Source organism: Globicephala melas, chromosome 2, assembly GCF_963455315.2.
Source record: "Globicephala melas chromosome 2, mGloMel1.2, whole genome shotgun sequence".
Taxonomy (NCBI): Eukaryota; Metazoa; Chordata; class Mammalia; order Artiodactyla; family Delphinidae; genus Globicephala; species Globicephala melas.
In genome coordinates, this window is record NC_083315.2 from 128,879,334 (window position 1) to 128,902,934 (window position 23,601).

Genomic DNA, 23,601 nt, shown 5'->3' on the forward strand with positions numbered 1-23,601 from the left:
ACACTAGCAGGTACGTCTGGTTCAGTCTCCTAAGGGGTCACTGCTCCTTCCCTTGGGTTCCGATGCACACACTACTTTGTGTGTGCCCTCCAAGAGTGGAGTCTCTTTTCCCCCAGTCCTGTCAAAGTCCTGCAGTCAAATCCCGCTTCCCTTCAAAGTCTGATTCTCTAGGAATTCTTCCTCATGTTACCGGACCCCCAGGTTGTGAAGCCTGATGTGGGCCTCAGAACTTTCACTCCAGTGGGTGGACTCCTGTGGTATAATTGTTCTCCAGTTTGTGAGTCATGCACCCACCAGTTATGGGATTTGATCTTATTGTGATTGTGCCCCTCCTGCCATCTCATTGCAGCTTCTCCTTTGTCTTTGGATGTGGGGTATCTTTTTTGGTGAGTTCCAGTGTCTTCCTGTTGATGATTGTTCAGCAGTTAGTTGTGATTCCAGTGCTCTCGCAGGAGGAAGTGAGGGCACATCCTTCTACTCTGCCATCTTGAACCTGTTCTAGTAAAGGGAAATTAAAGATTTTTTGAAATGATTGCACATCATATATTTAAAGGTGAGACATCGGTTGCCTGATTTCTCTTTAGAACTTCGTAATTTTTAAATTGCAATAAAGAACACTCTGAAGCTTGAATAAAATAGTGCTAATGTTTTATGGAAGTGCATCTACCATATGCTCTCCTGCAGGAAGTTTTACTTACATGTGGACTTTGGAGAAGAAACCTAATTTAGCATGAGAACATCTGCAGTTCATTCTTTCATTCAACAATCATTTATGTGCCAAGCAGTTTGCTAGAAATTCAGTGATGAACAGTGCATGGACCTGTCCTCTAGAAGTTAGAGCCTGGTTGATGAGAGGAGACAGACAAACAAATGAACAGTTATACCATGTGACAAGTGAAATACTACCTATTAAAAACTCTGCTATTGCAATTTTTAACAAGAAATTTTCTTCTGTCTCTCCAGAATTCTTGCTGGATGGTAACCTTTGATAAACATAAAAGGCCAACCTTTGTTTTTACTTAGTATCCTTTAAAATTATAGTCTATTTCCAAATCACCGTGACTTCCTACATTTTAATTCTAAGGTCTGGTTTAAACTTTTTGAAGCCATGGATTTAGCCAGTTTATCTAATGTATTGTTTCACTTTTGTTTATGTTCTGTGTCATGCAGTGAAGGGTTTGAGGTGATGTATTACTTAACATGTAAGGCACTTTAATGAACGTGTAGATTCATTAAAATTTTTTTAAATCAGCATTTTTTAATGATATGAATTACATACAATAAGAATAAACTTCACAAATTTTAAGTAGATAATTTGATGACTTTTGACAAATGTATATAATCATGTTACTAGTGTCACAATCAAGATAAAGATCATTTTTGTCTTGCCAAAAAGTTTTTTACAGCCACCTTTTAGCCTCTCCCCCACCACCACTTCCTCTCTTCTCTGCCTTTCCCCCTTACCTCCCCATCCCTGACAACTACTCATCTTTAGTTTTGCCTTTTATATAATTTCATATAAATGGAATCATATGGCATCTAGTTTTTTCTGCCTTGCCTTTAAATCTGACTTCTTTCACTTAGCAAAATGCTTTTCGGATTCATCCATTTTGTTGCATGTATCAGTAGTTCCTTTTTATTGTTGGGTATTATTCAGTTGTTACAATACGTTTATTCATCTGTTATTAATGGATATTTGGATTGTTTTCAGTTTGGACCTGTTATGAATGAAGTTACTATGAACATTCATGTGTAAGTCTTTCGTGACTATCTTTTCATTTCTCTAGGGCAAATATCTAAGAATGAGATACCTGAGTTGCATGGTAAATGAATTTAATTTTATGAGAAATTGTCAGACTGTTTTCCAAGGTGACTGTATCATTTAACATTCCCACCAGCGGTGTCTAAGAGTTCTAGTTGCTCCAAATTCTCAGCAAGACTTGGTATTCAGTCTCTTTAATTTTAACCATTCTTGTGAGTGTGTAGTGGTATCTCACTATGGTTTTTGTTTACACTTTCCTAATGACTAATAATGTGGAGTATCATTTCAAATGCTCATTTGCCCTTTGTATATCTTCTTTGGAGAAGTGACTATTTAAATCTTTCAGCCATATTTTTAAGAGAGTTGTCTTCTGTTAGTTATAAGAGCTACTTATGTATTCTGGATTTAAGTTTTTAATCAGAGAAGTATTTTAAAAATAGTTTTCTCAGTCTGAGGGTCGCCTTATCATTTTTACGTGATTTTCAAAGCAGAATTTTTAATTATAAAGAAGTTCAATTTATATTTTAATGTGTCATGGTTTTTTGTGCCCTAAAAAACCCAAGATCACAGAGATCTTCTTCTAGAAGTTTCTGTAAGTTTTATAGTTTTAGCTTTTACATTTGGATCTGTGATCCTTTCAAAGTAATTTTTATATATGCGTTGAGGTCGTTTTTTTCCTTAAGGATATCTAATTATTCCAGCACCACTTATTGAGAGTTCACTCTCTCACTGAATTGCCTTGGCGCCTTTGTCAAAAATCAAATGACTTTTTATGTATGGCTCAATTTCTGGACTATCTGTCCTATTCCATTGATCTATTTGTCTGTCTGTAGGCCAATATTATACTGTTTTGATTACTATTCGTATGCCTTATAATAAGGCTGACAGTCAGCTAGTAAGTCCTCCAACTTTGAATGTGAGTAGTGAGAGCGGACATCCTTGCCTTGTTTCCAATATTAGGGGAAAACCATTCAGTCTTTCACCATTAAGTGTAATATTAGCTGTAGACTTTTCATAAACTGTCATGACTTTTTACACTCTTGGAGCAAATAATTTCCACATTGTAGACAGATTAATTCGATTGGAAGATGTTTTCGAAAGACTCTTTAGAGGGAATTTCAGAATTTTATCTCCTGAATTCCCTGAGACTTTCACTGAATTGCAAAGCCAGTAGATAACTTACAACTTTCCAAATCTTATATCTGAAAAAGAATTCTCATCCAGCTTTCCATAGAAAGCCCATGACTAGGACCAACACCATGTTTTCTTAATTCACTCTTCCAAATGAGAAAGTCATGAAGGGAAAGAGGCACTTCTCTCCCAATGACTTTTTGAACACTTGAATAGTTTTGCCTCTGGATCTAAGATGAGATGATTCCAAGGCAATTGTTGGCAAAATATAGCCTTTTTTTGGTAGGGTTAAGGGAGTAAAATGGCAGTGACGCACTACTGGTTTTACACAACTGTCTCGTCAGGAGTGATGGCTGAGACCTTGGAATAGGCTGCTCATCTGGTTTCTCCAGGACAAAAGTCTGTAGGTCAGCCTCAGAACTAGTTGCCATTCCAGCATGATTAGAGCCATATAAAAAACTCAGTCCTGAGCAGAGGTAGGGTGGTTTCTGTTTTTTGTTTGTTTGATTGGTTTGCTTGTTTGTTTTTAACTCTAACCTTCAGGGCTGAGCTGTGGTTCCATTTTTCATGGAGGATTAACCCTGTTAGTGTAGGGTGAGGTGTAATTCTGGTCTCCTTCCTCCACACCCTTTAAAAACCATACTTGAAGTCTTTCTCACAGCATTAGAGGATGATTACTGTAAGAAGGAATGCTCTCTTTTGGCAATGTGCAGGGCGAATGCACAGCACAGAACCAGAAAATCCAATGAACAGGTAGGTCAAATGGGCTATTTAGTGACTTTCTATTGGGTTTTGTTGACTTCACACACCAAGGAGCCCAGAGGTTCACTGTTAAGTGGCTTTTATATCTATTCCCTTTGAAATATGTGGATAATAATTGAGTAGACCTTGGTTTTTATCTTATTTCAAAACCCTAGTTGAGAAGAGTTCCAGAAATAAGGCCTGTGTATTGGTATATGGGAAATAGAATGTTAGTACATAGGTAAGTACCACTGGAAAATCAGATTTCATACTTGATAGAACTGGCAAATTCATGGTAGTTGTCTTCCAGAAGCTAAGGGAATTAAACACTGGATGGCAGGTAGAGGAGAGCCAGCTTCTGATTGACGATTCCCTTGGGAAAAACCTAAGGCCGCAGCCCTGGCTCCCAGTGAAGTTCTCCATAGCAATCTTAACAATCTTGGATTCATGTTTCTCCAGAATGACACAAGCCACTTCTCTCTCCTTAGAGTAGATTGGCTAATGATTTGATGATGCCCCAGAGGAATGGGGGGTGGTGGTGGTGGAAGTGGGTGGTGAGATGTTTTTAAAGTTTAGATTGTTAGTGTCTGGTTAATGGTAACTGAAAGCTTTGTTAGGAATGAGTGTCTTTTAATGTGTTGGAGATGTATCCCTGCATGACAATAGCAATGGTAAATATTTTGTAAAGCTATAATAAAGAAGTCATACATATATCTAAAAAAGACAAAAACTAATTCAAAAAGATACATGAACCCCAATGTTCATAGCAGCACTATTTACAATAGCCAAGCCATGGAAGCAACCTATAAGAATCCATTGACAGATGAATGGATAAAGAAGATGTAGTATACACACACACAATGGAATATTACTCAGCCATAAAAAAGAATGAGATAATGCCTTTTCCAGCAACATGGATGGACCTAGAGATTATCATACTAAGTGAAGTAAGTCAGACAGAGAAAGACAAATATCATATAATATCAATTATATGTGGAATCTAAAAAATATGGTACAAATAACTTATTTACAAAACAGAAACAGATTCACATACATAGAAAACGAAACCATGGTTACCGAAGGGGAAAGGGAAGGGATAAATTAGGCGTTTGGTATTAATAGATACACACTACTATATATAAAATAGATAAACAACAAGGATTTACTATATAGCAATGGGAAGTATATTCAATATCTTATAATAACCTATACTGGAAAAGAATATATATATAAAAATAACTGAATCGCTTTGCTGTACACCTGCAACTATCACAAAATGGTAAATCAACTATACGTACTTCAGTTTAAAAAAAAGAAGCCATATATAAAACAAACATTTATCATTTCCCTTAAGGATTTTTCAAACTGTAAATCAGAGTTCTAAGGAGGGTTTTTAATGATTAAAATAATCTTTGTTTTTCTCTTTTTAAATTGATATTTTCAGATGCCTTTTATATTTATGTGATAGTTTTGTTTCTAACTTACATATTCACAGCAAAACCCCTAAAGGAATGTTAAATAAGACTTTTGTAGCACTATAAAGCCGTGTTAGAATGTCCAGAGGAATCTTTTACTTGAAAGTCTGTAGATTGTGCTTTTGATCTTTTACTGTAGAGGGTGCCTGGCCCTGTGAGTCTCACTTCACACCATTCTGCACGTTTGACACATGCACAGTATATGTGCGTGTGTGAGGGTGTGTCCAGGTAATGCTGCTCATTTGGGTGTGTCCGGTTAAAACAATTTCAGCCCATAATTTTTATGTATAAGTGTAAAAACTGGATTCTTAGCATTTCAAAGTCTTTTTCTGGCTTCATAAACTTTTTTTTTTTACATATAATTCTACAACTATTAGGATAAAAGGCAGGTTTTACTAGCATTTGGGTATGTTTACTTTAGTGAATCATTGTAACATGTTTCTTAACTTTCTATTTAAATATATGAAATACGAACTTTGCAAAGAGACTAGTTTAAACTAAATTGTTTTCTACCCATGGGAGTTTTTGAATAGAACTTAGAGAAGAAAAATTCTGGAAGGAAAACACACCAGCTGCCTAAAACTACCTGGTATCATCTTGGCCCAGTCATTCTAAGTGTCAGTTTCTTAACCTGTAAAATTAAGGGTTTGGACTGAACCATCTTGAATATCTGATTCAGTGGTAAGGTTTTCATTTGATTGTACTTTATTGCATTACTTTTTCACTTAGTAGTAGATAGAAACCCATGCATAATCCACTGTCGACTTAAGGGAAACACACTACATGAGAGTTGTGAGTTTAAGTTTTATTCAGTTAAGTTTTATTCTCACTGGGGACTATATATAACCCAGGAAACAGCCACTCAGTAGCTCTGAGTTAACTGCTCTGAAGAGGTAGGTGAGGAGCCAGTATGTATATGAATTTTGGGGCTAGGAAATACAGATAGTCAAGCATACATCTTGGTAAAAGATTACTACAATCACAAAGAACAGATATCACAAGTTAATGGTTCTAGTGCTTTTCTATGTATGGGAAGATGCAAGAAGCTGGGTCTTTGAAATTCTTCCTGAGATTTGCATCTAACTATCTAGGAGCTTGTTTATCTAAAGCACGGAATGCCTCATCCTGTTTTTTCATCCTGAATTCCTTTCAAGATGCATTGTTGGTTAGTGACTACGTGGGTTTTGACTTAACCCTTGTATAACTGGTTGTTACATATCTTTTTAAAGTTTAATCAGTGGTATGTGATTATTCACAGCATTTTAACATCAGTACCTCCGACTTTAACTTTTCTAAATTGCGAAATACACACATAGAAGAGTGTTTATAATGTCTATGTGCATTTTAAACAGTAATAGTTATAAAAGAACACCATTGTATTTACCACGAAGCTTAAGAAAAAGACTATTTCTGTAGCACCTTTGAAGTGTCTGACCCTTTCCTGAAGACATTCCCTACCTCAGCCTCCCCCACCCCTCAGTACCACTATTACAATTTTGAGGTTAATTTTTCATTTGCCTTTCTTTATAGTCTCACCGCATATGTATGTATCCCTAAATGAATCATTGTTTGGTTGCCCGTTTTTGAACTTGCTATTCATAGAAAAGAATCATAGCATATATAGTCTTCTGCAACTTGGCTTTTTTTGTTCAACACTGTTTTTGAGATTCATACTTGTTAATGTGTAGCTGTAGTTCATTAATGTTCGGTGCTGAATTGTGTTAATGTACCGTACTTTATTTACCTATTCTACTGCCAGTGGACTTTTGCATTTCCAGTTTGTATGTTTATTTCATTCTTGTTATTAAGAACCATTTCATGACATGTAAAATCCTTTTTCAGTGTTATAAGAAAGCTAGCAGCTTCTCAAATGCTTAATTCAATCTTCAAAGAGCTCCATATACTACCACCAGATAATGAGAATTTCACAGCAAAATTATTATCTAGAAAGCTGCAGTTCTGTGTCAGAGGGAATTGAATGCATCTACCATGAATGAAGGAATCAGAGATTTCATTGTGGAAATTAGAAGCAGATGCTTCTAAGTTGGAGGATTTTCCCTGAGAACAGCACTTTTTGTTGGCAATGTCATGCTAGAAATTCATCTTGGTTGAAAGGAATTTTTGCCCTAGTTGCTAAACCGATATGACTTTTGAATACAGATGGCTATGAAAAAATGAAGTTTCAGTGGTTTAAAATTTATGAATTTTTACCATTGCCTTTGTTCTTCTTGTTGGTTGCTTATCTAGCATCTGCCTTCATCTCCCAACTTCCCATGTTTTTGTTTTGATGTCCATGTACTTCAGGGGAAGTTGATCCCATCTCTAGCTCTGGAGGTGGGCCCTGGGAGGCTTCAGCTAATCTAACTATTCCATGCCCCTGCCCAGTGATAGGGGGCTTGTAGCCTAAGACATCCAGTCAGAGTATCAGTACTCTTGTTTGCCTCTACATTCTGGTTGATTTGGCTACTCTGAGAGATGCCGGCCCTGAAGTGGAGCGATTCCAAGGTGCCAGGAAGAAACTAGGTCCTGGATGACATGTTTAACTACTACATCAAACCAGCCACAAGCTTACCCGTCCTACTTCTAGGCTTCCAGTTACTTTAATTTTTATAAATTCCCCTTATATCATTTAACTAGTTTAACTATCAGTAGTTAACACTTATATAGTGTCTACCATATGCCTTATAACTCCCTTTAAAGTAGATACAGTTATTATTTCCATTCTAAAGATATGGAAGCTGAGATGTAGCAAGGTGAAGGGACTTGTCCAAGGTCATACAGCTAGTAAATAGTCAAAGAGTCCAACCCAGGCAGTGTGGCTTCAGAGTCCAAGTTCAATTTGGATATCTTGGGTACTTGCAACTTAGTGCATCCCAACCAATGTATCTTTATATATGTTTGCTTAACCTGATACACATGGAGAAAGTTGGCTTAACCTGATACACATGGAGACTTTCCTAAAAACTGTACTTTGTTGACAGTATTGACATTACGTTTGTCCACTAAATTTAAAGACAAGAAAAAAGGTGCCCTCTTTCACCTATAATTAACATACAGAAAATATTCAGGAAGCTGTGACCAATACTGACTCCCATTGCTGGGGTGAGGGGAGTGCTTCTTAAAGAACCTAATTTTAATCTTAATTGCTAGGGAATTCATTCACATTTCTGGTGACTTTCTAAATAATTTAGTCAACATACCTTACTGGGTGCCTGTTACAGACCCAGTACTACTCCAGGCATTAGAAACACAGAGATGCTGCCAGAGCCTATCCTTGAGGAGGTTCCAGTGCTATCTGGGGAGACAGACTTGCTAACAAGTATAAAGGTGATAAAAGTGCAACTTTTTTCCTCAGCTGCCTACTGATGTGGAGACGTGCTTCACAGACCAGTGTCTTGAGTTTTCCAGAGAGAATGAATATTCTTTGCTTTTGTTCTTTTGGAGGTGGGTGGAATAATAGGCAAGGGAGGATATTATAGGCAGAGGAAACACCATGGTCAAAAGCATGGAAATATGAGAGCAAAACTTGTTCAGGGAACCATAAGGAAAAGAATTTCAGTAATATAAAACGTGACTTGGAGAATGGCCACACTGAGGAAGGAGGGGACCTGATGGTGAAAGTTTGCTGTGCCTCACAGTTCAGATGCGATCCTGTGGAGGTGCTGTGGCCCTGAAGAATGTGAGCTGGGGTGTGATATGCAAGATCGGATGTACAGTTTAATGAGGTCACCCTGACAGCATTGCGGGGGTGGTAGATTTAAAGAATGAGACAAGACAGAACATTTAGAAATCCAAGTGAGAACACAGTGAGGAGGTATGGCAGGAGAGAAAGCCACTAGAATGATAGACTAGACAGAAGGAAGGGTTTTTTTTTTTTCCTTACTAAGGTTATTTTTTAAATGTATATATAGCAACTAAATCTATCCCAACCTTTCAGCCATTGAGGATCACTTGTTATCCTTCTCTCCCACCTTCCTTGGCTTTAGATTTGGAAAAATTGTCTATCAAGATAAATTTAAGTCATTTAAGTCATTTGTTTTCACTTTTTTAATCTGGCAGGTGAAACTAATTGTGCTATGAAAAGAAGCACTTAAAAATGATATTGAAGTTACTTAAGTGAATGTGCTTTTAACTTCCCTTGAGATATCACCATGGGTACATATGCCAATTTTATTAGACTTTTTGAAATATTTAAAATAACTCTGAAGATTCCCATTACTTCTTTTATGAACTCCAGGAGGGAAGCCACTGTAATTGTTGATTAAAAGAATTATGCTTATAACTGTTCTGTTTAGGGAGAGTATACCAGAATGGTGCTTTGCAGAAATATGTTTTTAATCTCAAGTGGTGGTTTTATTTCCCCAGGTATCACTGTTATCATTACCCTTTGCTTTGCCTCTATAATTGAGTGAATAAAGTGAGTATGGTCATAGAAAATAATGTCAAAGAAGGGGAAAATTCAAAGGTCTGGCAGTCAGAATACCACAGTGTGCAAAACCATTGCCAGAGCTAGAGGAGGTGATTGGTTGCATTAACTTAGAACACAACTTTGAAAAAAACGACCCACTGTATGATGTCTTGATGAGCCAGAAGCCTCTCAGGGTACTGAAGAAAGTGCCTTAAGATGCAGGGGAGCTCTAAGTCCTGATGTCATCCATCTGGCCTTTGCTGGGGCGGGGGGGTGGGCAGGCCTCTCTCCTGCCTCCCCTCTCGGGGCCTTAACTGTGTTGCTTTCCACCCTTGCAGTTCTTCCTTCTTCTCCCAACCGCATACAAGTCATTCCTTTCCCTCCATGAAATTGGCCTGAATGCTGCACTCTGCTCAGGTCTCAGTCTTTTCTCAAATCCCACAACCATTATGTTACCGTGCAGTTTAGCATTTAACTTAAAATACAATTGTATTACTTTCTACTGTTAATTTCAGCTCTTCAGAGAGATTATAAGGTCTCTAAGGGCCAGAATTTAGAAATGGTATGAGAGACAAAAAGTAGTAAACTTTAACAGTGTTATAGGACTCAAATGCCAGTTGGCTTATGATTGTTCATGGACTAACAGACTACTTGCAATCTTTTTCTTTCTTTTTTTCTCCCTACCTCTTAGATTTAGAGGCTTTCTTTACTTCTTTATTCCTGCAAGTTCTGTTCTAAAAACATACAGTGAAACAGGGTAATTTTTGGCTGTACTGGGTATTTGTGATTTGGGGGGAATGTACTCAGTAAATGGTGGGGTTTTTTTTTTGCAGTACGCGGGCTTCTCACTGTTGTGGCCTCTCCCGTTGTGGAGCACAGGCTCCAGACACGCAGGCTCAGCGGCCGTGGCTCACAGGCCCAGCCACTCCGCGGCATGTGGGATCTTCCCGGACCGGGGCACGAACCCGTGTCCCCTGCATCGGCAGGCGGACTCTCAACCACTGCGCCACCAGGGAAGCCCGGTGTTTTTTATTATTGATGTTATTTTTGACATAAAATAGTTTACTAATCCATTGCTGTTGTTAGACTATTTAGATTTTTTTTTCCAGTTTTTACTCTGATGGATAATGGTTCCTTAAGTACCTTTGATCAAAAGTGTGGTGCTCTGTTTGAATTATTTCCTTCTTATACATTTCCCAAGGTTGGCTTACTGGGTCAAAAGGTATGAACATTTTTATGCTTCCTACTAGAGTCATGTTGGTCACAGTGATTTACAGTGCTAACTACAGCTTATGAGTACATCCATTTCACTCATTTTTCTCCTTATTGCAATACAAAGCTTCCTTGCCTTTGTCTGTAGCCAAGGACTAGCCATATAATTTTATTCATTAGAGTATGATAAGCATTACTTGGCACCAGTTCAAGTCCACTTTAATTGGAAGGTTCTTTTCCATTCCCAGCCTCAAGGTGCAGCAAATCTCATTGGTTAAATACAAAAATGAAATAATTTATTAGCTACTAACAGGAGGAAAATACTATGTCTTGCAAAACTCAAGATATGATTAATGACAGAATAGATAGATTAGAACCAACACATATTACCAAAAAGCAATTCCTCCACTTGCTTTCCATGATAGGAAGTCAGTAACATTACCTAGTAGTAAATGAGTAACCCAATTAATAATCTTCCCAACAATTCCATTTCAGAGGTGAAAAAAATGGACACAAGGAAGTGAAGAGACTTGCCCAAGGGGCATCCAAGTGGCAGGTGTCAGAGCTGGCATCCAAATCGGAGCAGTCAGGCTACATACAGAGTCCAAGCTTAAGCAGCACATTATATTGCCTTTTTCCTGACTTAAACTTTCCATTGATTCAATAGCTACATTTCACGTGTAGTTATCACTTGTATTATATGTACATATTTACATACATATGCTATTTATGTAAAAAGATATACGTATACTTACATATTTAAAATAAATACATATATTTACATATCTGCAAACTTTTCATACAATAACTATATATTATAATAACTGCATTTCAAGTGACATACACAGCCACTTACGTAGTGTGTATAATGTTACAGTCAGGTTATAGTCCATACTAGATTGCATGTGGTAATTAACTTAATGATTTTCCCCTTACCAACTTTTGCAAAATTGCTACAACTATGCTATAAACTGACCAATTCCGAAATTATATATCAACGATGCTTTCTAGCTATTTTGTTTGCAGAAAAAGCATTTTTTTGCAGCTACTGTAATTTATTATAAGTGGAAAACATAATAAAAGCATATTCAGCACAATTCTGTAAAAACACATAGTGGTCTTTAATAAGAGAGGATTATTCACCCATAAATTAGTATTCCAGATAAGATATTCTCTTGTTGCTGAAAATTACTGTTATGAATTAATTGCCCTGTATACTTTGTTTGCCTTGAATGAATTTATGCATTATACCCATAAATCACTTGCTGTATGTAATGATCTTAGAGAATGATGGTATCTGACCAGCAACTCAACCACCTAAATTTTTCATCTACTCAGATTTTTTTCCTGCCTCTCAGGTCTTCTCTGCTAATGGTGAATATTCACCATAGAGAATATTCTCCTTTGTTTTAGAATCGAGAAAAACTTTAAAACTTAGGGCAATGTTTTTTTCAAGTAAATATTGATGTGGGTAGCCAGTGATAGTAGGCATTCAGTGAATTAATGAATGAATGTATCAAGCAGTATATCAGCTTGTTTGGATGGGCTGTATTCAAAAAGACTCATTCAGTTGCAAGTGGCAGAATTAGCTGAAGAGAACGAATAATTTATTCACTCACATATGGAAATTCCTAGGGGTAGTTTCTGGCTTCAGACACAGCTGGTTGTAGCAGCTCAAATGATGTAACGAGGATACTTTCTGAGCTTCTCTTTCATCTGTGATGTCTTCCTTCTTCAGGAAAGTTCTTACCATGTAAAGATGATTGCCAGCAGCTCCAGGCTCATATCATTCTCACAAATAGCAATCCAAAGAGAGGAGCAGCCCTCTCCATTTGTATACTTTTTTATGGAGGAATTCTGGCCTTGAGTTATATGTTCTTCCTTTAGACCAAGCACTGTGACTGAAGATGACGTACCCAGTTTGGCCAGCCTTGAGTCACATCCCTACCCTTCCAGAGTAGAGTGTACACTGTGATTGATAGCTCCACTGGAAATATCTGGGATGGGAGAGGGACACTCCCCAGTGGAGAGATGGTACCAAGCAGATGAAAACAGATGTTTTTTTACATTCCATCCTTTAGTCAACAAGCACACACATTTGAACCTATACACTCATACATACTTTCTCTTTTTCAATACATAAAATTTCAGAGGAATTACCACCTTATATAATACAGCTGTCCCATTTACAACCAACAGTAGACTTAACTTCCCCACCCCAAATAGACATCCCAAAGTTTAGCCCTGATGCTGCCTCTGGCTCTAAGCTCTAGATCTCTAGGTGATACGTGTTTTTGTCAATCAGTTGTAGATCTTCTCATGAGCTGGCAACTCATGATGGTTATTTTAATGAGCATCCCCCCAACAACCTGATATCTAGTACTTTATGTCCATTGTCTCATTTAATCTGACCAATAATCCTAGTAGGCCAGTAGTACGTATTTTACAGATGAAGAGTCAGGCTCACAGATTAGGTTCCTTGCCCGAGTTCATACAGCTCTTATTGTAGAATCTAGGTAGGATTCAGGTTTGTCTGATTGGGGAGGTTAAGTCTGTCTTCTTAATCAGTATTCTGTCCATATTGTCTCTAAACGTCTGATGTTCAACCGTATGGGAGGTGATCATTCAGCTTTTCAGTCCCTCCTTTATCTACTAGAACAATGGTTAGAGGTGGGAAAGAGACAGCAACAAAAGAGTCTGATGTTCTTTCCAGAGGGTTTGGCTCCAGATAGCTGATAGATGTCAGCTACTTTCTTTTTTAGATAAAACAGTAACTGCAAAAGAGTCCATAAAATGTACAATTTACTTACTCTTTTTTTTAAAAAAAAATTTATTTATTTTTTATTTTTGGCCGTGTTGGGTGTTAGTTGCTGCGTGTGGGCTTTCTCTAGTTGCGGCGAGTGGGGGGCCACTCTTTGTTGCGGTGTGCAGGATTATCAGTGTCGTGGCTTCTCTTGTTACGGAGCACGGGCTCTAGGTGTACAGGATTCAGTAGTTGTGGCACGCAGGCTCAGTAGTTGTGGCTCACGGGCTCTAGAGTGCAAGCTCAGTAGTTGTGATGCACAGGCTTAGTTGCTCCGCGGCATGTGGGATTTTCCTGGGCCAGGGATCGAACCCGAGTCCCCTGCATTGGCAGGCGGATTTTTAACCACTGTGCCACCAGGGAAGCCCTACTTACTCATAAAATTATATGAGGAAAATAATTCTGTGGATCCAAAATGACCCTTGTAAGCAAATGACTCGTACTTAAGAAAGAAAATATTCTCGTAATACAGAGAGCATACAGACAAATTGAAAATCAGGTATCATTTGTTTCCAGGTCAGTTTTTATATTTCTAGATACTGGGATCAAAATATAGGACTCGGGCTTCCCTGGTGGCACAGTGGTTGAGAGTCCACCTGCCGATGCAGGGGACACGGGTTCATGCCCCGGTCCGGGAAGGTCACACATGCCGCGGAGCGGCTGGGTCTGTGAGCCGTGGCCGCTGAGCCTGCGTGTCCGGAGCCTGTGCTCCGCAACGGGAGAGGCCGCAACAGTGAGAGGCCCGCGTACGGCAAAAAAAATAAAAATAAAAAAAAAGTTAAATTGAAGTTTCAAGCAGGCTAAACTTCAAAGTGGTTCTGAAGCTAGAGGCCATTAGACATTCAAGACGTTGAACAATTTGACTTCAAGGTTCAATCCAGATTTCTGAGTTTGGAACTTAGTTGCTGGCCTTTAGTTGGAAAATGTTTATTTGGTAAGAATTATACTACTACTTAAAAAATAGCTGGATGGTAAAAGTAGCCCATAGTGACTCAATAAGGAAACTTTCTCTCAACAATTGGTTCTCAACAATGGGTGATTTTGCCCGCAAGTTGACATTTGGCAATGTCTGGTGATACTTTGTGTTGCCACAACTGGGGGGTGGGGGGATTCTCCCTACATTTAGTGAGTAGAGACTAGAGATGCTGCTGAACATCCTGTAATGCACAGGACAGCCCCTCACTACAATGAGTATTTGGCCCCATAATGTCAATAGTGCCAAGGTTAAGAAACCCTGCTGTATAATCTTCCTTGTCCAAAGACATGTGTATAGTAAGCCATACAACCCACTTTTAATGAGCATGTACTATATGCCTGCCATTGGAGATTAAAAATACACACAAACACTCTCACACACACATACACACATAGCTAGTGACCCTGCTCTAAGAAGATCTGAATAGAGGAGATAGACAAGAAGAATAACAACTACAAGTTACTGAGTCATCCATGAGGCAGAACTTTGACGGAGTATGAACTAGTCCAGGGTCAGCTCAGGTTCAAGAGAAGGAGAAACAGATCTCGCCTCTCCATGGGAAGCATGGCAAAGAGTTTTCAGTTTTCTTTGATATACCATAAGTATAACCATCAGCACTTGGCACATAGTAAGTAAATGTTAGCTATCATTATTGCTATTATTTTACCTTTTCTGAAGAGTAAGTGAGCTTTGGCATTTACTGTCCCTCTACTTGGAAATCTCTTCCCTGGGATGGACGGATGAATGAAAGGAAATAAGGAAGGAAAGGAGGAAGGGAGAGAGGGAATAAATTACATCCCTCTCTTAGTTCTGGTATCTGCTAAAACATCAACTTGTCAGAGATGCTTCCCCGGGTTACTGTGTATGACATAGCAGTCCACACTACCACTTTATCTTCTTCAACTCTCTCACCTACTCTGGGTTTATTTTTCTTCATAGTACATGTCACCATCTACGCTATATTGTCTGTCTCCATTAGAGTGGAATATTTGTTTTGTTCATTGCTGTGTACTCAGCACTCACAACAACACGTGACACATAGTAGGTGTTTAATGCATGTATGCTGAATGAATGAATGAATAAGTGAACAACAGCAAGCCAACTAATTTTACCAAAGGCATTTTGGTATCACTTTTAGGATACCATTCATTAAAAGACCATGTCCTTTTTTTCCAAAATGATCTTAGCTACAGTATTCATATACCTAATGCTGTCATCTGTTATGTCTTTTCATAAGAAATGCCCATTGGAGTCTGTGTGCTCTTGGCAAGCAGGGACAACGTCATCATCTTAAGCACCTTGGCCCTGTTATATCCCTAACTAGATGGTGAATTCATGAGTATAGGGGCACATCTTCTATTGCTTTTGTGTTCTGCTTTTCACCAAGTAAATACTACAGTGCTGTGTGTATAACTTGAGTTTCATTAATGTGTAGTGATTAAATTAAAAGATAGGGCTGTCTGCAATCCAGTTTTTCAAGATAATGTTTGCCTTAGTTTTGTTAGGTAATAGAGATACCTTATTGACTGTGTAAATATGCCTATTAGACTTGCTTGCATTATAGTAATTTTCTTATCAAATTAACCACCTGTTCACTTTTTTTAGGGCGACAGTCTCAGAATTGAGACTCCTCCTTTGCCTGCATTCAAAGTGAGACTATACATATTGTATGGGTAGGAAGTTTCTGGTGACCTAGGGTTTTTTTTAATAAACTTTTTAACTTTAGAATACGTTTAGATATACAGGAGTTACAAAGATAGCACAGAGTTCCTCTGTAGCCCACAGGTACCCACTTTCCCTGTTGTTAACCTCTTACATGAGTGTGGAACATTTGTAATGAACCAGCATTGATACATTATAATGAACTAAAGCCCATACTTTTATTCCAGGGTGACCCAGTTTTAAAGCCTACATCCAATAATTTCTAAAAAATGAAAATCAATATTGAATGTCCATACTAGGTGGTAGCTTCCTGATTCTTAAAAGAAATGAAGTAACTTTGTAACCAATGGGGCTGTCAGAAAGTAAGGAATTTACAATAATGTGGGTTTAAAATTCAAGTGGGGAAATCTTATAGCTTAACATTTTATTTGTAAGTTGGGTGTTTGTAAAGATGGCAGGATGGGGTTTGATCAGTATCTAAGCTGTTTTGTTGTTGTCTGGGAAATATGGTACTATAACATGGTTTGTTCTTCATAAATAATCTATCCCAAGATGGTTGAACAGACAAGGGCTGCCCTGGAGTAGGAAATGTGCCCTCCTGGGACTGAGTTGGGATTTAGCTTAGGATACAGAATAAGTAGCCAATGGCTCAGAGGCTAAATTCTATGATTAAAATTAGTTTAAATTTAGTCGAATTCTTTCCCCCAGGACTCTCCAACTTAAGATTAAATCTTATACCGAAGCACATTAGAGATATGGGTATTTTGCTATTTCAGTGGAACCTTTTAATCAGCTTTAATGCAGGCCTGGGTAAAGTAAAATCTTAATACTATCTCTCTTTCAGGGCTTTTCTAGTTTGCTATCCTCAAAGCAGAAAAAGGAGCAATGAAGCAGCACCGCTTCTTAAAGACTCTGCTTTTATAAAATTTTCTTCAATAATCCTCTTCTAGTCTTTTTTTTTTAATACTGCACTATCTGAACCATAAACAAACTAGTAAATAAAAATCATATCCATGAAATTTTAAAATTATTTTAATGAGGCTCTGGAAACATCCCAAAAATCAGAAGATATTTTTCCCTAGTTTATTTTTTAAATTCTAGAAATTACGTCAGTAGAATTATCCCCCTTTAATTAGTTTAATTAGAAATGGAAAATTATATGAGTAACTCAATTTGAAGTATAGATTTGAATAATTATACTGAGATTAATATCATTTAAGGGTTTGAATTTAAACAAGTTACATTTAATCATAGCTTATAATTTCTTGAAAAGATTTTAATGTCAGAGAGGAGGCCTAAATTTTGGAATGTATCAATTCATAGGGAAAAATTTTGCCATGAAATATAATATTTGACAATGAAATTGTTTCAGAACTGTATTTCTCAGGTGGTATGCCTGAGAATATTATTCTACAGGACCTTAATAGATTTTTCTTGCGGGGAAATATTCTGTGCCCAAGTAAGTTTGAGAATTATTAAGTTAAATTTAAGAAGTTGCCCGTAGGACTTCTCAGAGCCTTCAGTGCTTTCTGAATTGCTAAGAGAGGTTATACAGGATATCCTGTTTCCTCACCTAGTTACATTTTTTAGGAGAACATTCTGAGTACACAAATTTGACCTGATTTAGGAATTCATACCTTTGAAAATGTTGAGGACTTTTTTTTTTAGTTATAGTGATGATGTGTGCTATATTTCACATAGTTGCTTATCCCTAATTCTGTACCTCAAGATATTTTCCCAGTATCTTCTATGAAGGTGTTATATCCACCCCTCTGCTCAGCAACTTCTTTCTTTTAGCTAAAGTGTTGTTTCCATATGTGACTGCATATCAGAAATACTTGGGGAGCTTTTTTAAAAGATTAAGATTCCTGGGCGCTGACCCTGGAGATTATGAGTCAGTAGCAATGTCACTGTGCTCAGGATTCTGTATTTATTACAAACACCTAGGTGATTCTGATGCAGCCGACACTGGTCCTCCAACTGGTGCGTTGGAACTGTTAAACTAAAAGTGTGCGTTCTGCAGATTGACGATTGGATTTGGAGTGCAGTTAGTTTGTGGTCATAGAACACGTGGGCTAACCATCCCATACTGGAGAGAACTATAGCACTGACCTCTGGTGACCCTGTAGGGTGATGTACTGGCTGCAACCTAATGTGAAACAATTGCTATTACGCTTTAAGAGAAGCAGAATATTCCTAAGGGGCTTTTGGTCACCTTCCTAATAAGGAAATACTTACTGTATATGTTTTTACTTAGTTTGAGTAGCTCCCTTGTGGATGGTATTTCATTCATACTTTAAAAAGAAATACTAGTTTATATTTACTCATGGTGCCATGTAAGGTATATTCTGTCCCATCTTCCTGCTGATAACAGATGGAAATTGAACCTTAAGCAAATAAGACTCATGTATGCTTTGATTTATGTCAGCAGTGATAATAGCTCTTCTATTAAAACTGTATGGTTATACTTTCTGCCTGGAAATTCCTACATATCCTACAAATGTAGCTGGAAAGGAACAATATAAATAATTACTAATGGTTTGACAGACAAATAGTCTTAACATACCTTGGTTGAATAGTGTTATATTAGCAATAATATATGAAACACTAGACACATGCATTAAATATAGAAAATATCCACCATTGTTTTAAAATTATTCTTCAAGGTCTTGCCAATGCAATGAGACATGAAACAGAAATAAAAGTGTGATTATTGAAAATTGGAGATAAAGTCTTCATTACTTGCAAACAAAATTCTATACACTGAAAATCTGAGAGAAGTTAAAAAATAAAATGACATGGTTTAATAAACTGATTACATATGAGAGGTATCCAAAATCCATGGTATACAAATATAGTTTATACAGTCATGTTATTTCTATGTATTAACTGGTTGGTGAAATAACATATAGAAAAATTAAGTTTGCATTGTCAGGTTAGAGAATCAGAAGAGAGAGCAGCACCATAAAAACTCAGGAAGAAAAAAGTTGTAAAGAGGGCTTAACAACCTCAGTAAGTGTTGTACATAGAGAGATCAATCAAAATGAATCCTGTGGATTCTCTTGATGGTCTAGAGATCACTGGCTTCCTGTAGCAAAGCCATGCTGGTGAAGAGAAGGAAGTGGAAGCCAGACCTCAGTGGTTGAAGAAGGAATATAATGTAAGAGCCAGGACATTTATTTGAGTTTGATTGTAATGGAAGAAAAAAAGAAAGAGATTGATAATTTTGTTGTTGTTGCAATTTTGTCATTTTGTTTGTTTATTCCAGAACCCTTCATTTTCTCCCATGTGAGACTGGAAACTTCTCAAAGGCAGGCTTCTGCTTCTGTGAGCCCTGTAGTACACAGTACTGCCTTAAATGTAGAGGGTTTATGTTTAATTCATGACTGAATGAAAGTTTATTTTTAATAGTTATTTTATTTATTTTCCTTATTTTTTTTTTTTGGTTGCGTTGGGTCTTAGTTGCAGCGCATGGGATCTTCACTGAGACAGTTGGGGTCTTTCATTATGGCGCTCAGCCTTCTCTCTAGTTGTGTCCTGCAGGTTTTCTCTCTCTAGCTCTGGCATGCCGGCTCCAGGGTGCGTGGGCTCTGTAGTTGAGGCACGCCGGCTCCAGGGCGCGTGGGCTCTGTAGTTTGCAGTACGCGGGCTCTCTCATTGAGGTGTGTGAGCTCAGTAGTTGTGGCACTTAGTTGCCCTGCGGCATATGGGACCTTAGTTTCCTTAGTTTGGGACCTTGATTTCCTGACCAGGAATCGAACCTGCATCCCCTGCGTTGGAAGGCGGATTCTTTACCACTGGACCCCCAGGGAAGTCCCTGAAAGTTTTAAAACACTTGATAGCGGGCAAAGCACAGAGTACGTTTCTGTGCATTCTCATTGATTAAGCGAGGGAGCCCTCACTGTGAGACGTGCTGTACCTGTGCCAACGAGACCAGTCGTGCTGCTGCTCCTCTCCTCGTCTCTCTCCTCCTCTCTCTCCTCACCAACCTTACCGCCTTTATTCACAGCCTCCTTTTGGGCTTTTTTTTACAGCTATGAAACCCACGTAGTCGAACGTCGTGATGCTTCTTCTGTAGGGCGTGTGATGAGGAGCAGAGTTTGGCTTTGGAGTGCTCGGAACCAGAGGAATTGCCGAGGACTCGGAGCCCAGCCCTGATCACTAGAGAGCCCACAACACAATGAACAAATTGAACTTCCATAACAACAGAGTCATGCAAGACCGCCGGAGTGTGTGTATTTTCCTTCCCAACGATGAATCTCTGAACATCATCATAAATGTGAGTAGATCCCACTTTAGAAATGTCTAAATGATGATGTTCCCACCAGTGACCACATTCAAATTATGACTTGGCTAAGGATGAAATCATTACAGAATGAGACCATTAATAATGTGGGAGAATTGAGGTATTAAAGTGGTCTACACAGGTATAAACTTTGAATTATGGCTTAAGTTTAGCTGCTTTCAGCATTCTCTTGTCTGGTAAAAATAAGAGAATTTTGGTTATTATATTATAGAAACATGAACACTTTGCTATTTTTAAACCTTTATTGAAATACAATTTTTATGGATATCTGAGTTTGCTTTTTAAATAATTTTGAGTTGTCACCTACACACGTGAAATGGCAATACATAATTGCTAGCTTTTTAACACGCGCTTGATCATTGTTTTAATAGTAACCTGTAGCCTAAGTCTAGCCAATTTCAAGAATAGGCTGTGTATTTGAGTACTAAACTGTTGCTTATGGTTCATGAGTCAGAGTTAACTCTTTCAGTTAACCTGGACATTGAGGAATATGATACTTTTTTGTATTTTTTACTTTTAAAGTTGGCTTATAATTTACTTACAGTGAAGTATAGGAATCTTCAGTGAGCAGCTCAGTGAATTTTTACAAGTGTATACATCCATGTAACCATCATCCAGCTTGAGATATAGTAGATTTCTAGTACCCCAGAAAGATCTTTTGTGATCCCTCCTAGTCAGTAATCTCCACCCTAGGGTAATGACTATTCCCACCTCTATCACCATGGAGTAATTTTCTTGTTTCTGAACTTCATGCAGCTAAAATTATGTGATATGCTCACTTTTATATCTGGGTATATTTTATGTACTCAACATTTGGCCTGTGAAAGTCATCCATTCTATCACATGTGACAGTAATTCCGTTTTCATTATTGTATAATATTTCATTGTATGAATATGTCCAGTTTCTTTTCCAACTATTATTGATGGATATTGGGTTATTTTAAGTTTGGGGCTGTTACAAATGAAACTATTTGGAACATTTTATGTATATGCACATATGTATACATTTCTGAGCTTATACCCGACAGTGGATTGTGAATCATGAAGTACACATATGTTTAGCTTTGGTAGAGACTGCCGAACAGTTTTATGTAACCACAATCATGCCTAGCATTTTTCAACCCCTCTCCCTATTATCAACTTTCATATTCTTTCACTGATTGTATTCTGATGGAATTAAGGGAAAAATTGCCTTAGTGCAAGCCTTGAATTAGTTTTCTTTGCTATATGCAACTATATTTTTAACCCAATTGCTGTATGAAAGAATATTTCTAAATGTTATAATGAAGCTATATGACATTTAAATAGCTCCATTAAAAGTTTAAATAGGAAAAGGTTCTGCTTATTACCATAATTATTTGGGTTTTATTCTGTCAGTCACCACAGTTTCTTCACAGATTTACTAATATAACCTTGTTTTTGCTCACAGGAATTGTCTGAGCATCAAACCTGCCTGTTGAATGAACTTTATCAATCCGTTAGGCAGAATTTCCTTTGATTAGCTACATTTCTACTCAGGGTACCTGAAGTTGTTTTGGTTTTGTGAAGTGATAGGCTGTTATTTTTGGCAACATTATCATTCTTTGTCAGTATGGGCACTGTCAGAATATATCAGAATGTAATTTACATGTATACATGAATATGCTATTTGAGTTCTTTTATACAGTTATATAAAAAATCAATTAAAATTTTTAAATATACATAAATATAAGCATAAGCACTTAAGAAACTTCTCTCCATTCCACTTCTTCGGTCTTTTCATCTGGTGGAATGTGTATACATGTGTTTATGTGTGTGTATGCTCATATACAGGATATGGGGCAAAACCTTACTGATCTCAGGTAAGTTAGAAGGAAGACTAATCTGACTTCATGAGGAATACTAGGAGCTGACTATAATTTTCTAAGAAATTAATTTGTACTAAAATCTTGGCTGAGGAAGATAATTACAGAGAACAGACTGGCAGATAGCCAGTCCATTCGTTCCTGTAGATCAGTGATTTTACAACTTGATGTCCATCAGAATAACCTGGAGAGCTTGTTAAATACCCAAACTATTGGACTCCACTCCTTGGAGATGCTGATTAAGTAAGTCTAGGGTAGGATGGGGGATGTAGGTGGAAATCTGTACTTCACAATTTACTCTGCAACCTTGGGCAAGTTAGTTTTTTGGCTTCGGTTTCCTCTTCTATAAAGTGGAGATAATCTTACTCTCCTCACAGGGACATTGTGAGGATATAAAGACATAACATGAATAAATGCTTATTACAGTGCGTGGTACCTGGGAATTGCTCAGTGAATGAGCACTTAATAGAGTAGCACTTGTTTTCATTTCTTTGAGCTGTGGTCTCACTGTTAATGAAACTCAGCTGTGGAGTCTGACTCCCACGTAGACCTGTTCTTATTCCAGGGTCCATAGACGGCCCTGCCATGTCCCGACTCCTCATTAGCAAGCAAGCTGTTGGACCAAAGGACGGGGAGGAGGAACTGGGTTAAGTAGTATGGAGTTCCCTCCTCGCTAGAAAGCCAACTCAGGGCTGCCAAAGGCCTGTCGTGTTCTACAAAGTGTTATTTTTGTCTTTGGAAAATAGCAGCTGATATTTGTAGAGTTGTGGTAGAACAAATTAACTGTAACAAAACTATTTCATTAATGGTCTCATTTTTTAAATCATTTCTAAACTTTTTTTTAAACAAAGAAAGTTTGTTCCCTGACAAATGTAGTTGATAGAATGTTGCCTTTCTGCATGTGGGGTAAATTTAGTGTTTTGGTCATTTTTAATTCTCCATGAGTTGAACTAATAGGGACTGTTCTAAATGATTTTAATCATCAGGTAATAAATATGGGAACTTGGAAATTTTTGGAAATCAAATGATGGTAAATGTAGGAGCCACAAAATTTTTGAGTGATATAAATTATGGGTAAGAGGTTACACCTCTTCACTGAGAAGAGAGTGAACAGTTCTTTTTCTGGAGCGTATTTTAAACATTCTTGCTCAATATCAAACCATTGACATTGAGAATCAAATGCTGTTTTTATTAGAAAGTTCCATATAGAGTATATTTTTAGATAATGCTTTCATTCTTATTCTTAATACCTCATACTCTATGGCACTTTTTAATGTTCCC

At 37.6% G+C, this 23,601-nt stretch overlaps 1 protein-coding gene across 2 annotated transcripts in view; it reads left to right on the forward strand.

Moving 5' to 3' along the window:
- Positions 1-23,601, forward strand: part of FRMD6 (FERM domain containing 6) — a 77,213-nt gene that overhangs the window by 23,594 nt on the left and 30,018 nt on the right. For both annotated transcript variants that reach the window (XM_030854961.2, XM_060294814.1), the window contains exon 2: positions 20,205-20,449. In XM_030854961.2, the coding sequence (XP_030710821.1) occupies positions 20,351-20,449 (99 nt within the window). In that variant the 5' untranslated portion in view covers positions 20,205-20,350. The remainder of the gene's footprint in view (positions 1-20,204; positions 20,450-23,601) is intronic.